A 13,814-nucleotide genomic window follows, 5' to 3' on the forward strand; every position below is an offset into this window, starting at 1 on the left:
ATCAGGAAATGCTTTTGAACCGACCGCAGTGGGTCTGGTAACGAGGGTTCCAGATTATCAAGCGTATATCAATATTTTCCTCACCAAATATATAAAGAGAGTTTTAGTAATATATGTATGGATCATCGAATTCTTTAGACCATCGTTTGATGAACGCCAAAGTCCCTTTGGCTCTGTTCACGCAACCTTCTATGTGCAATTTAAAGTCAAGTTTAGGGTCCATCGTAATACCAAAGTCTACGAAGCTAATGACTTGGTTAATTGTGTAATCATCAATGGTATACTCGTAGGATTTCCTTTTGAATCACATGATCTTGCAGTTCGGCAGGTTTAGTGACATTATATTTACACTACACCATTCAACTAGGCTATTCAGATCCGATTGTAGATTTGATCTATCAACTTGTGAGTGGATAGGCATAACAAGTTTGACATCATTAGCGTACATTAGCGCCTTTCAGTACTTGAAAACATTTGGAAGGACGTTAATGAACAGAAGATACAGCACTGTTGTTGTTGTTGTTGTTGTTGTTGTAGCAATGCTCGCCCCACCTAATAGCCGCGACCGATCACAAATTGTCATCAATATCCTCTAACGGGAATCCAAGGAAACTTGCCGCTTCAACAGGGGTGGACCATAAGGAAAGGGGTGTTAAGAGGCGTTGGTTCCACATTACAATTAAAGAGATGGTTGGTGTCATGTGGGGACACACACATTGCAAGCAGGGCATACATTTTGTATGTCGGGGTTGATTCTGGATAGGTTAGAGTTTAACCTGTTACAGTATCCAGAACGAAGTTGAGCAAGAGTGACACGCGTTTCCCTGGGGAGTATGCGTTCCTCTTCTGCGAGTTCTGGATATTTTTCTTCAAGTACTGGATTCACCGGGCAATTCCCGACATAAAGGTCCGACGCCTGCCTATGGAGTTCACCAAGGACCTGCTTGTGTTTTTCCGCTTCATACGGCTGGGTTCTCAGGTGCCGTAGTTCCTCAAAATGCTTACGGAGATGACTCCTTAGGCCCCTAGGCGGTGCTGGTTCGTCAATCAGATGTCTGTTGGGATGCCCAGGTTTCTGGGTATTCAACAGAAACTGTTTGGTCAGCATCTCATTTCTCTCCCTGATGGGGAGTATTCTCGCCTCATTATGCAGATGGTCTTCTGGGGACATAAGAAGACAGCCCGTGGCGATTCTGAGAGCAGTATTTTGGCAGGCCTGTAGTTTCTTCCAGTGGGTGGTTTTTAGGCTTGGCGACCATATGGGTGACGCGTAGCACGTAATCGGCTGGCTAATTGCTTTGTATGTGGTCAAGAGCGTTTCTTTATCTTTTCCCCAGGTACTGCCAGCAAGGGATTTGAGGAATTTATTACGGCTCTGAATTCTTGGAACAATTGCGGTTGCGTGCGCACCAAAATGTAGATCCTGATCAAACGTCACACCCAAGATTTTGGGGTGTAGGACAGTCGGTAGCGTAGTGCCATCGACGTGGATGTTCAATATGGTCGACATTTGGGGCGTCCATGTTGTAAATAAGGTCGCGGAAGATTTAGTCGGTGACAATGCCAGGTTTCGCGAGGAGAAAAAACTGGAGAGATCAGGGAGATAGCCGTTTATTTTATTGCATAGCTCATCGATCTTTGGGCCTGGGCCTGTGGCCATTATTGTGCAGTCATCGGCGTAGGAAACGATTGTGACTCCTTCCGGTGGTGAAGGTAGCTTAGATATGTAGAAATTAAACAAGATACAGCACTGGACCACGGTGGCTGCCTTGAGGAACGCCAGAAGTAACATCGATAAATTCTGGCCTACAGTTATTAAATATAACATTTTGTTTTCTATCTATCAAGTATGACGATATCCAAGATAGACTGACGACTTTTATAAAATGTTGCAGTTAATAAGAGTTACATTTTTTGGAATATAAAACAGGACTACATATATACGTTATATATTTATTATTTTTAACTTATGGAAATAGACCATGTAGGTGATATCCAATTTTAATCTAGTCAGATTTTCTTCCAGAAACCGCCACAATGACAATACAACCATCTTTGACACCATGCCTTCATAGCTGCAGTTTTTGCTATATTTTGTAGGCTATTTATCAAACCGCATCTAACACAACATCGAAGTGCGCTGGCTTTAGCTCCCAAATGCAGATTACTTACTCCGTCTACTGTATCAGTTGCAAATACTACTTCCTCATAATTGATGTCCTTCAGCCAGCTCGGCTCTATAGCCGTCACAAAAATAAATGGGTGCGACTTGTAGAGTGAGAGATGGTTGTTTAATAAAGTAGACGGGTTACTGAACTGCCTATGAGGAATCAATACCTGGGTTGATAAAAGACTACATTCGTCTAATAAAAAATCGTCGGGTTCTGATGTATTTTGAGCGAGACGAGTTAGAAGGCGAAACACAGTAGCAAGTACATCAATATTTTCTACTGATTTCGTATAAGTTGGTAAACACTGAAGATTTACAAGGCCCCAAATCCGAGTCATAACTAATAATTCTCGAATACTGTTAATAGCGACACTATCTCTGCTTATATCATATCCCTGCTTTTTATTCATTTTCGCTTTAATTACTTCATTGGGAAGTTTATTTAAGATATTTAATGCTAAATCAAATACCCACTGTATAAGTTGCTGCAAACTTTGTAATGTAAGAGGTTCAACGGCAAAGTCTTTGCCTTTACCATCTAAACTATATAAAATGTTATCGATATCAGCAGCTGGATCCGACAGTATCAAAGATATATTCTCACCAGGACCTTTGTCTTGACAAGTAAGTTCTGCAGGTCGTAGTAGAGTTTTAAATGTTATTGATATTGTATGTAAAATGATTAAATTATCAAAATCTTGCTGCCTTGATTGTATTCTGCACATATTACTTTTTAGGCAAAGAAAATTTGAATAGTAAAAATGGCGTGTAATCGTTGATTGTTTTGTAAAATTTTCCGTTAATTTCTCAATAAGTATATCCAGGTGCCCCAAATTTAGCATAAGTATATCGCTTGCATCAATACCAGTAATTATGCAGTATTCCAAAAGCGACGTTTGTAAAGATAATGTGTTCAGCTTATAATTTTTGTCTGCCATAGGATTTGCTACTTGCATTGCATACATTTGGCCTTGATTATCAAAAAGTACAAGTATTTGATTCATATATGTTATATCACCTGAAAGAAACTTTTGGTTGTGGCGATCATCTGTCATTGAACGATCTGATATTGTCAATACTACTTTTTTTAGTCCTGGTTCAACTATTTGGACTGTATTATCCTTAAAGACTATGAATATTTGTGAGTTCTGAGTTAGCAATTTAGAGCTACGAACTTCTGACATGGGAGCGGGAAAGTGCACTTTTGCTATATTTTCCCAAGTTTCGCTTTGAACAAAATCTCCCTTATTTTTTTGAAGAAGCTTGTGTACTGCTTGGTGCTTCTTACTCAAATGCCACTGCTCGAGCAAACTTCCATCCATCGTATTGTAGCCGATAACCAATATATCCTCTTTATTCGAATTAATCCAGTCTATGTGAGATATTTGTTTATAATTAAGAGCGTTAAAAAATATGCTGGGAAGTGCTTCGGATTTTATAAATATATTTTCGTTATCCATATTTATCCCAACTTTGAAACAATAGACAATTTTTGGTCTACAACTATAGGTGACGGCAACGTTTAAGTGTCCAGCAGGACGATGCGACATGCTGCATAGAGAGATAAAAAAGCGTGAAAGTCCGATACTCTGAGTAACAGCTTTGAGCTCAATTACTTGGGGCGTTGCTTCATTATATTTCATATGAGGAGTTATGAATACTCCTATTAAACCTGATGATGTAATAATGATAGCGCCCTCAGCAGGGGCACTTCCAAAGCTTTCTACAGTCGGTCGATATTCTAAACGCTCGAATTTATCAGCATAATTTGGCAAGTCCTTCTTTTGGCTATGAAAAAAAACGCTTTTGCCGCTGTGGAAAAAAGTTGCTGATATAATATCCTCACCGGGGAAGTATATTTTGTATAGTGAAAACCACGAATTCAAAATTTTGTCCGAAGTAAACACAACGACTAGTCCATTGTTGTAACCAGCTAACAAGAGCTCGCCATTACTACTCCATTCCAAAACTCTTAATACGTTCTTCGAGCTCGTTACGACGTATGACTGCCATGGAGATATAAGGTCACATACGTATATCTGGCTTCCTGCTTCCAAATCTTGTAAAATGCTGTATGCAATAATATTTCGGCAAGAAATACTGCAAATTATATGCTTATTGGTATTTCCAGTGGTGTCTCTTTGAACCTTGTAAATAATAGTCATAATGAAATTTGCGTAATTTTCTGACAATTTAAACTTAAATTTCTCATGAAAACCGAAGGTATCAAACTAAAATTGAGACCAGTGTCAAATATCGATTACAGTAAACTCAATCGGTGCTGCTATGGATCATTTATCAGAAATCGCCTACCCATAAAGCGCATTAGAGTTGGCAAATATCCGTGTACCTGTGATTCCGTCACAGCTACTGAAATATCACAGTACACTTCAGCGACAGCTTACAAGGAATATTCGTGACTGATTGCCTGTGACCAAAGAGGATAAATAAAATAAGACCCGTCACTCGTTATTTTGTGGCGAGTATCTCGCTGGAAATTGAAAAAATTGATGCCGAATGTTTTCTGAGAGGGACATTTTTAATTGTCTCGCATTTATCCATGCCGTGTAAGTCCCTTGGGCAACTGTGATTTTTGGAAAGAGAATTAAATAAATTAATTAAATACAGTCGAAAAATAAACACAAATACCCCACGAAAATGTATAGCAGACATTTATAAACATCTCGACCAAAAAAAAAGTAGCGACTACCTCTCAGTATACATCGAGTAAATGCCAAAAAAATAACGAGTGACGGCTCTTATTGTATTTATCCTCTTTGCTGTGACAGCATTTATTTCCCGTTACCAATCACAGATTCAAACTTAGCTCTCATCACAGGAACAAATCCCTTCTATGCTATAAACCAGGGATGCACCTTAATGTTAAGCTAATCGTTTATCGAAAAATTTCCACCGTTTCCGTTGAAACACTTCGAAATATTATCGATAAAGAAATTATCAAGATAAATTGTATCGCGCTTTTAACCGAAACGAAAAGCTTTCGTTAACGTCAAAAACGTGATACATTATGTTTAAATTGTGCTGGCAATGCTATAGCCATGGTGAAGCCGTAAGGTGGTAACAGCGAGCCGACATACACACAAATTCCATGTAATTTGTTTGTGTAAATCATTGATGGTAATGCCAAAAATACTCTGAGAAATGTTCGTACTGTAAAAATTCATGAGAAAAGTTGCAATCAGCTTGGCTAATGCTTTCACCTTTAATGACTCCGAAATCAATCAGCTTTGCCAGCATAGTTTGAAATTAATAATCAACATAAACGATTTGATTTCATTTTTTAATGGCAGAAAACGAAACAAAATCATTTCGTTAATTTGACGTTCTTAACGTTAATAAACGAAACGAAATGAACTTGTTTCGTTTATTAACGTTAATTATCGTTACGTATCGTGGCGGCCACCGTGGTGTGATGGTAGCGTGCTCCGCCTACCACACCGCATGCCCTGGGTTCGCACCCCGGGCAAAGCAACATCAGAATTTTAGAAATAAGGTTTTTAAATTAGAAGAAGATTTTTCTAAGCGGGATCGCCCCTCGGCAGTGTTTGGCAAACGCTCCGCGTGTATTTCTGCCATGAGAAGCTCTCAGTGAAAACTCATCTGCCTTGCAGATGCCGTTCGGAGTCGGCATAAAACATGTAGGTCCCGTCCGGCCAATTTGTAGGGAAAATCAAGAGGAGCACGACGCAAATTGGAAGAGATGCTCGGCCTTATATCTCGGTTCGTTGGTTAAGCATGCCTGCTATAAACCAATAAAATGACCAAGTTACTTATCTGCGACTGAATAACAGATGTCCCAAAAAAGCACGCAGAATTTATTATTCGCAACACAATCTACAGGGAAAAATATAAAACTGAGGTAATTCTATATTACAGCATGACACTGCTAATACACGTCGAAAAATATCAGGAGAGGTGTAGAAGACCCGTATTGACCTCGACAACAATAATCCGAAGGCAAAAAATAAAAATTTTAGCTCGTTCAAAAAATATTAACAAAAAACCGGAAAATGTCCCCGGATTGCTCCGAAACCGGTTTGGAGACCAAAACTATGTCCGCGCAAAACACTTATGTTCACAATTTTTTTGTGGGTATCACAAAATCATCAAAATTACAAGAACCATATTTAAATTTTCAATTTCTTTCGCAAATATCTGGTAACAGACCCAAACTTTTAAGTTATTTTTCGCCTTTGGATTATTGTTGTTGAGGGCAATGCGCGTCATTTGACACCTCTCTCGATATTTTTGGGCGCGTATTAGCAGTGTCATGCTGTCGTACAGAGTCACCAAAACTGATTCCTGTTGGCGTAGTATTTGTTTTTTTCTTCAGTCACAGTCACGGTTAAAACCCGTTGTAACTGGGTGGTCACAATCACAGATAACATTGTTCCTCAAAAATCACGGGATCGGCCAACATTAAAGCGCATTCGCTTCGTACTACGCTGCTCGTCACGGTTGACCCTCTAGCATGGCGGAACGATACAAGGTGGCAGCATTGTGACATACCTACAAACGTAAATAAAAGTTCCATCCCTGCAAAAATCATGTGACCAAAAACGCACACAGCCACACGAATTTTTGACAGGGGTGACGATTTTGAATGAAAAATTCTCCAAATCAAATAGCATGTTGACAAATTTAGCCTTGCCACAATGTATCGTGCTCTCTCGCACCCACTATATTCATAGGTATTGTGAAATATGTAGTTTTTGTGTGGAAAAACATTGTCTGCGAGTCCGCCATTTTCCGCGAATTGAGCTGCAGGCCTGTGTTAATTTTGGAGCTAAATTAAACAAAACAACAAGCAAAAACAACAACCGAACAATAACTTTATAGCTGGTCAATATGGTGAAACAGCTAAGCCGCCAACTTCCATGGATTCGCCATCGCCTCCAGCAACGACACCGCCAGGGAAAGCTGTACATCGTTGTCCCAATCAGATGACTATAAATTTGGCAAATATACCTGGCTTGCCTCATACTTTGTGTTTAATACATTTTGTTATTTTTCTAGACTGGTCAACCACCAGTTTCAGCTACACCACCAACATCAAGTGCAGGCGGTGTTTCAGCTCCACACCAGCACACAGGTGAATAGCAAGTTCCACCGCAATCGTGTTCAATGCCACGACAGTCTGGTCTAATGCAGTCACAATCCGGTCAAATGCCACCTCAACATCATATGCACCAGCCATTTGGTGGCCATGAGAAATATGGTCCTCCAGGTATGCCGCCCGCATCAATGAACCAGGTGGGGCGATGACACCACATCCAGTTATACCAAGGTATATACCACAACAGCAACCGGGTTATGCAATGCCACGATAGCAGCAGCAACAACCTCCCCAGGCTGGCTATCTGCCAATGCCAAAAAATCCGGGCTATCCACCACAACCTAAACATCCAGGTTATCCTCTACAACAACAAGGTGCACCACGTGGTTACATGGGTCAAATGATGCCACCAACACAACCTGGACAGACGCCAATGCTCAATTAACCACCCAAGCCGGGTCAACTCCCAATACCCGGACACGTCCGGACGTCCTGGTTACAAATTTGCTGTTGATTATTTTTGTGTTATTTTCTTTAGCAACCACCTGTACCTGTTACTGGTAAATATCAACAGCCGCAACAGTATGATCAAGCCCAACGCCGTTTAGATCCCGATCAGATGCCAAATCCGATAAGCGTTATCATTGAAAATAAAAATAGCGCTGGTGGTGCTTTTATTACTAATGAACAGGGTTTATTACCAACATTGGTGACCACAAAATATGTGGTAGAAGATCAGGGTAACTCCTCGCCACGTTACGTTAGGTATCGATAATTGAAATTAATGTTTTGTTTGGCAATTACATTAGGGGGAGTCATGTAACCGTATAAATGCCTTATAAAGCGTGTAAACGTATAAATTTATCTAGTGCGTAAACGAGCTGTCAAATTTTGTATGAAAAATCATTTACACAATTTGTATAAATTTACGCGCACATTTCATTGTGTAAACGGGGTAAACTCAATGGAATGCAACCTTGCAGAGATTACAGCAGGCATTTTCATCAGAAATCTCCAACATCAGCAAGTAAATGCATTTCAGTTTTGATTTTTCACTTAATCTTGGCATTTTTTAATTTGTATAACAATCAAAAAAATTTTGTTCGGCAATAATACAGCTGATAAACAATCAAGTTTATCAAGAGTATTACTTACTTACTTACTTAATTGGCGCTTAACCGTCCAAACGGGTATGGCCGTCCAACAAGGCGCGCCAGTCGCTCCTTGGCTCGCCAACCGGCGCCAATTGGTCACACAAAGGGAGTTTAAATCGTTTTCCACCTGGTCCTTCCAACGGAGTGGGGGCCGCCCTCTACCTCTGCTTCCATAGGCGGGTTCCGACAGAAACACTTTCTTGGCCGGAGCATCATCTTTCATTCGCATAACATGGCCTAGCCAGCGCAGCCGCTGCGTTTTAATTCGCTGGACTATGTTGATGTCTGCGTATAGCTCGTACAGCTCATCATTAAATCATCTTCGGTACTCGCCATCGCCAACGCGTAGAGGTCCATAAATCTTTCGAAGAACTTTTCTCTCGAACACTCCCAAAGCCGCTTCATCTGCTGTTGTCATGGTCCATGCTTCTGCCCCATATAGCAGGACGGGTACGATAAGTGACTTGTAGAGTATGATTTTCGTTCGCCGAGAGAGGACTTTACTTTTCAATTGCCTACCTAGTCCAAAGTAGCATTTATTGGCAAGATTGATTCTTCGCTGGATTTCAGTGCTGATGTTGTTGCTAGTGTTGATGCTGGTTCCCAAATAAACGAAGTCTTTTACTATTTCGAAATTATGGCTGCCAACAGTAGCATGGTTGCCAAGGCGCATATGCGCTGACTCTTTGCTCGATGACAGCAGGTACTTCGTTTTGTCCTCATTCACCATCAAACCCATCTTTACCGCTTCTTTTTCCAGCTTGGAGTAAGCAGAACTAACAGCGCGGGTGTTTATGCCGATGATATCAATGTCATCAGCATATGCCAGTAATTGCACGCTTTTATAGTATATTGTTCCAGTGCGGTTAAGTTCTGCAGCTAGTATAATTTTCTCCAGCATCAAATTAAAGAAATCGCACGATAGGGGGTCACCCTGTCTGAAACCTCGTTTAGTTTCGAACGGCTCGGAGAGGTCCTTCCAAATTCTGACTGAGCTGATGGTGTTGCTCAACGTCATTTTGCACAGCCGTATAAGTTTTGCGGGGAAACCAAATTCAGACATAGCGGCATAAAGGCAGCTCTTTTTCGTGCTGTCGAAGGCGGCTTTAAAGTCGACGAAGAGGTGATGTGTGTCGATTCTCTTTTCACGGGTTTTTTCCAAGATTTGGCGCATTGTGAAAATCTGGTCGATGGTAGATTTATCAGGTCTGAAGCCGCACTGATAAGGTCCAATCAGCCGGTTCACGGTGGGCTTCAATCTTTCGCACAATACACTTGAAAGGACCTTATATGCGATATTAAGAAGGCTGATTCCACGATAGTTGGTGCATTTTGCAGTATCCCCCTTCTTGTGGACTGGGCAAAGAACACTTAGATTCCAACCGTCGGGCATGCTTTCGTCCGCCCATATTTTGCTAAGAAGCTGCTGCATGCGCCTTACCAACTCCTCGCCGCCGAACTTGAATAGCTCCGCAGGCAATCCATCAGCGCCCACGGCCTTGTTGTTTTTCAATCTGGTTATTGCTATTCTAACTTCGTCATAATCGGGCGGGGGGACATATATTCCGTCATCATCGATTGCGGGATCGGGTTCTTCATCTCTGCGCGGTGAATTGCTGCCTCCATTTAGGAGAGCAGAGAAGTGTTCCCTCCATAATCTAAGCACTCTCTGGACATCAGTTACAAGGTCGCCGTTTGCCCCGGTCTTAAAACCTTCCGTCTGTCGCCGTATTTTTTGGTAGAATTTTCGGGCGTTATTCCTGGTGGCTAGCAGCTCAAGCTCCTCGCACTCACGCCTTTCTGCTTCTGCTTTTTTCTTCCTGAAAAGGCGTCTCGCTTCTCTTTTCAACTCACGATAGCGTTCACACACTCCTCTTGTCGCGCTCGCTTTTAACGTAGCCCTGTAGGCAGCGTCTTTTCTTTCGGTTGCAACGCGGCATTCTTCATCATACCAGTTGTTTTTTCGTGGCCGCCGGTAACCAATTTTTTCCTTGGCGGCAGTATGAAGTGCTTTGGAGATATGCTCCCACTGCTCCTGTATTCCTTCAGGATGAGTTGTACCCTCAGAGAGCAGGTGTGAGAGTCGAGTTGCGAAATCATTGGCAGTATGTTGTGATTGAAGCTTTTCGACGTCTAGCTTTCCTTGTGTTTTTTGTTCCTTGTTTTTAGCCGCGTTGAGGCGGGTGCGTATTTTGGCTGCAACGAGATAATGGTCCGAATCGATGTTAGGTCCTCGGATCGTTCGCACATCCAAAACACTGGAGGCATGCAGTCCGTCTATCACAACGTGATCGATCTGATTGCGAGTATTTCGATCAGGAGACAGCCATGTAGCTTGATGTATCTTTTTATGCATGAACCTCGTGCTTGATATGACCATGTTTCGAGCACCGGCAAAGTCAATCAGCCTCAGTCCGTTAGGAGAAGTTTCATTGTGTAGGCTGAACTTTCCCACTGTAGGGCCAAAAACACCTTCTTTGCCCACCCTGACGTTAAAGTCGCCAAGCACGACTTTTATATCATGACGGGGGCAGCGCTCGTATGTGCGTTCTAATTGTTCATAAAAAGTGTCTTTCACCTCATCATCTTTCTCCTCTGTCGGCGCATGGGCGCAGATGAATGATATATTAAAAAATTTTGCTTTTATTCGAATAGCGGCGGGACGCTCGTCCACAGGCGTGAACGCTAGCACTTGGCGACAAAGTCTCTCTCCCACCACGAATCCGACGCCGAAACTGCGCTTATTCGCATGGCCACTGCAATATATGTCACAATTTTTGATCTTCTTTCTTCCTTGCTTCGTGCAACGCATTTCTTGGATGGCGGTGATGTCAGATTTTGCTTTGACGAGGACATCAACCAGCCGGGCATCTGCACCAATCCCATTCAGGGAGCGGACGTTCCAGGTGCATGCCCTCAATTCATTGTCCTTCAAACGTTTGCCATGGTCGTCATCAATAGAGAGTGTATTTATCCGAGGCTTGTTGTTATATTTCATTGGAGTATGGTTTTACGTGGCGGGTCCCAAGCCCAGCGCACAACCCGCTCAGCGGGGGTGAAAATATTAATTGGCACGTTTATATAGCGAGCCGCTTGATCCAAGACAGACGCCCGATTGCAGCCGCACCTAGAGGTGTACAGACGCTGCCGATGAAATCCCCCCCGGCTAGCCCTTAAACCGATTATGTCAGAGTGGCCTAGCCAGGTTGTCGCCTTCTCACATTAGCTCACCGCTAAACGGGTGTTTAGCGGCTACCCAGAGGATACTTGGCCGCAAGTGACCGGCAGTAGTGAGCTGCTTGAACCGCATGCAAAAGAATCGCTCTGGCCATTCCCAGGTGAATGGCGGTCAGAAGCTTTCCCCACTTTCGTGGACTTCTACACACGGCCCCACCCTCCATATAACAGCGTGTGTAAATGGATATAATTTTACACCTTATAAGTTTATATGCTTTCATGAGTCCCCCTATTGATCTTTCTTCTTTGCAGGTCGTCTTTGTATTGCATACCTGCAACAGCTGATTTATTAAAAACAACAGCTTTGTCCATTACACTTACCGTCTCACCAATGGCACGCACGGTTGAGGGTGAATATGAGCCACCCATTGCAAATTTTGGTGAATTGGGTGCATATAGATGTAATCGTTGCAAGGCTTATATGCAACTTGTAGATGCTGATCGTCGTTTCCAATGTCTAATGTGTAAAGTAACAAGAGATGGTAAAAAAAAATCTTTCACTTTTACTTGTGTTCATTTATCCATATTTTTTCTCAACAGTGCCAACTGCATATTTCCAACATTTGGGCCACACCGGACAGCGTGTCGATAAATATGAACGTCCTGAACTTGTATTGGGTACAAGAGTATTTGTGTAAAAAATGTTTGGGTACCGATAGCTCTCAAGGTAAACCTCAACTCATATCCAACATCAATGCCTCGCATTCAATTGTGGACGCTGTACGCACTATATTGGGTTCACGTAGTATTGACAAGCATATTGTTGATTCCAGTGGTAAGGCCACAATTTCAAATGATGGGGCATTATGAAACTATTGGATATTGTGAATCCAGCCGCAAAACTCTAGGAGACATCGCCAAATATCAAAATGCTGAGGTAAGTTTTTTGTTATATTAGAATGTGTAGAATAAAACTGTTTGTTCGTGCCCATCTGGCAACCCTGTTATTCCAATGCGAAGGAATGTAATGAAAGAATATGAAATGTAATTTTTTTGAGATCTTCTTGTTGTTTCTTGCTATTCACTGAATGTAATTTATATAGTGCAACCCGCTGAAGTAATTAAAAGTTAAAAGTTTCTACAAACTACTGTGTTTTACTTCATATACAACCGCTATCGTTACAAATGCATAAAGTTGCGTACAATGAGAAGTTCCTGCATCTAAGGTCGTATACATCATGATTTAATAACCCAACATACATTAGTTTTTGCTTGTTGTACGCAACAAGCTGGTCCTTCGAGCCGGATAGTGCCGGCACACGTACATACATACATAGTTGCGAGTCACAATCTGTAACTAAATTTCATCGGAATTGAATTTTTAATGCTGAAAAAAGGTTATAAGCCTACGTAAAACTTTTCTGAAGCTAATCAAAGGTTTTTGCCGGTATAAGTGCGGGTTTAAATACACATGTAGTAGTAACATTTTCACGTGTATAACATAACCCAAAATTTGCAAATCACGACATGTGAAACTAAAGGTGCGCGATTCTGCATTGAATGCAATCAAGCGATATGTGGTAACAAGCAAAAAGGATGAGTTAGCCTTAGATAAGGAATCGGTAGAAACATATCTACAACTTCTCGAGGAGCAGTGGCTCCGATTCGCTGACGCTCAACAAGAAGTAGAGTTGTCGTGCGGTGAAGAAAACGCAGCGGTTGAAGAGCAATCGCGTGCACAGGCAGAAGAATGGTACATTACAGCATGGTCGAATTTCAAACGTCTCATCGGAACCCCTGAAAACCCGCGTCTGCCTACGGCAACGAGTTTTCATCGTCTCCAGTTCAACTACCCAAATTACAGTTACCCACTTTTAGCGGTGATCCTACAAATTGGCTGGCTTTTCACGACGCCTTTCAGTCACTCGTACATAAAAATGCGAGCTTGTTTGATAGTCAGAAATTGCATTATTTGCGTAACTGTCTTCAAGGTGAGGCACTTCAACTTGTAATTAGTCTACAGATAGGCGATGCCAACTACAGTGCGGCGTGGGAGTTACTCACCGCACGGTACAAAGTTTTGCGTGTCATGGTCGACGCTCATTTTAAAGCTATTTTCGCGATTGAAAAAGCACCGCGAGATACTGGTATGGCTATTAAGCAAATCCTAAATGTCACTATGCAGCACGTTGGTTCACTTCGTGCGTTAGGTAGGCCTGTCGAATTTTGGTACGAC

At 42.0% G+C, this 13,814-nt stretch overlaps 2 protein-coding genes across 2 annotated transcripts; one reads left to right on the forward strand and one right to left on the reverse strand.

The window, feature by feature from the left end:
• Positions 1-1,812: 1,812 nt before the first annotated feature.
• On the reverse strand, positions 1,813-4,461 carry MED16 (mediator complex subunit 16). Its single transcript, XM_067777696.1, has one exon. It carries the CDS (start codon positions 4,333-4,335, stop codon positions 2,011-2,013), a length of 2,325 nt encoding a protein of 774 aa, XP_067633797.1. The 5' UTR covers positions 4,336-4,461; the 3' UTR covers positions 1,813-2,010.
• Positions 4,462-7,315: 2,854 nt separating this feature from the next.
• Positions 7,316-12,375, forward strand: LOC137246023 (protein transport protein Sec24C-like). Its single transcript, XM_067777147.1, has 4 exons — positions 7,316-7,444; positions 7,786-8,012; positions 11,891-12,120; positions 12,179-12,375. The coding sequence occupies exons 1-4, from the start codon at positions 7,316-7,318 to the stop codon at positions 12,274-12,276; spliced, it is 684 nt and encodes a 227-aa protein (XP_067633248.1). The 3' UTR covers positions 12,277-12,375.
• Positions 12,376-13,814: the final 1,439 nt, after the last annotated feature.

The sequence above is a fragment of the Eurosta solidaginis genome, chromosome 3 (assembly GCF_040869045.1).
Source record: "Eurosta solidaginis isolate ZX-2024a chromosome 3, ASM4086904v1, whole genome shotgun sequence".
NCBI lineage: Eukaryota > Metazoa > Arthropoda > Insecta > Diptera > Tephritidae > Eurosta > Eurosta solidaginis.

Excerpts from the sequence above, each read along its gene's own strand:
- MED16 (XM_067777696.1), bottom strand. The coding sequence starts at position 4,335 with ATGACTATTATTTACAAGGTTCAAAGAGACACCACTGGAAATACCAAT.
- LOC137246023 (XM_067777147.1), top strand. The coding sequence starts at position 7,316 with ATGCCACGACAGTCTGGTCTAATGCAGTCACAATCCGGTCAAATGCCA. Across the intron at positions 7,445-7,785 it reads CGCCCGCATCAATGAACCAG|CAACCACCTGTACCTGTTAC; the intron begins GTGGGGCGATGA and ends TATTTTCTTTAG. Across the intron at positions 12,121-12,178 it reads GTGTAAAGTAACAAGAGATG|TGCCAACTGCATATTTCCAA; the intron begins GTAAAAAAAAAT and ends TTTTCTCAACAG.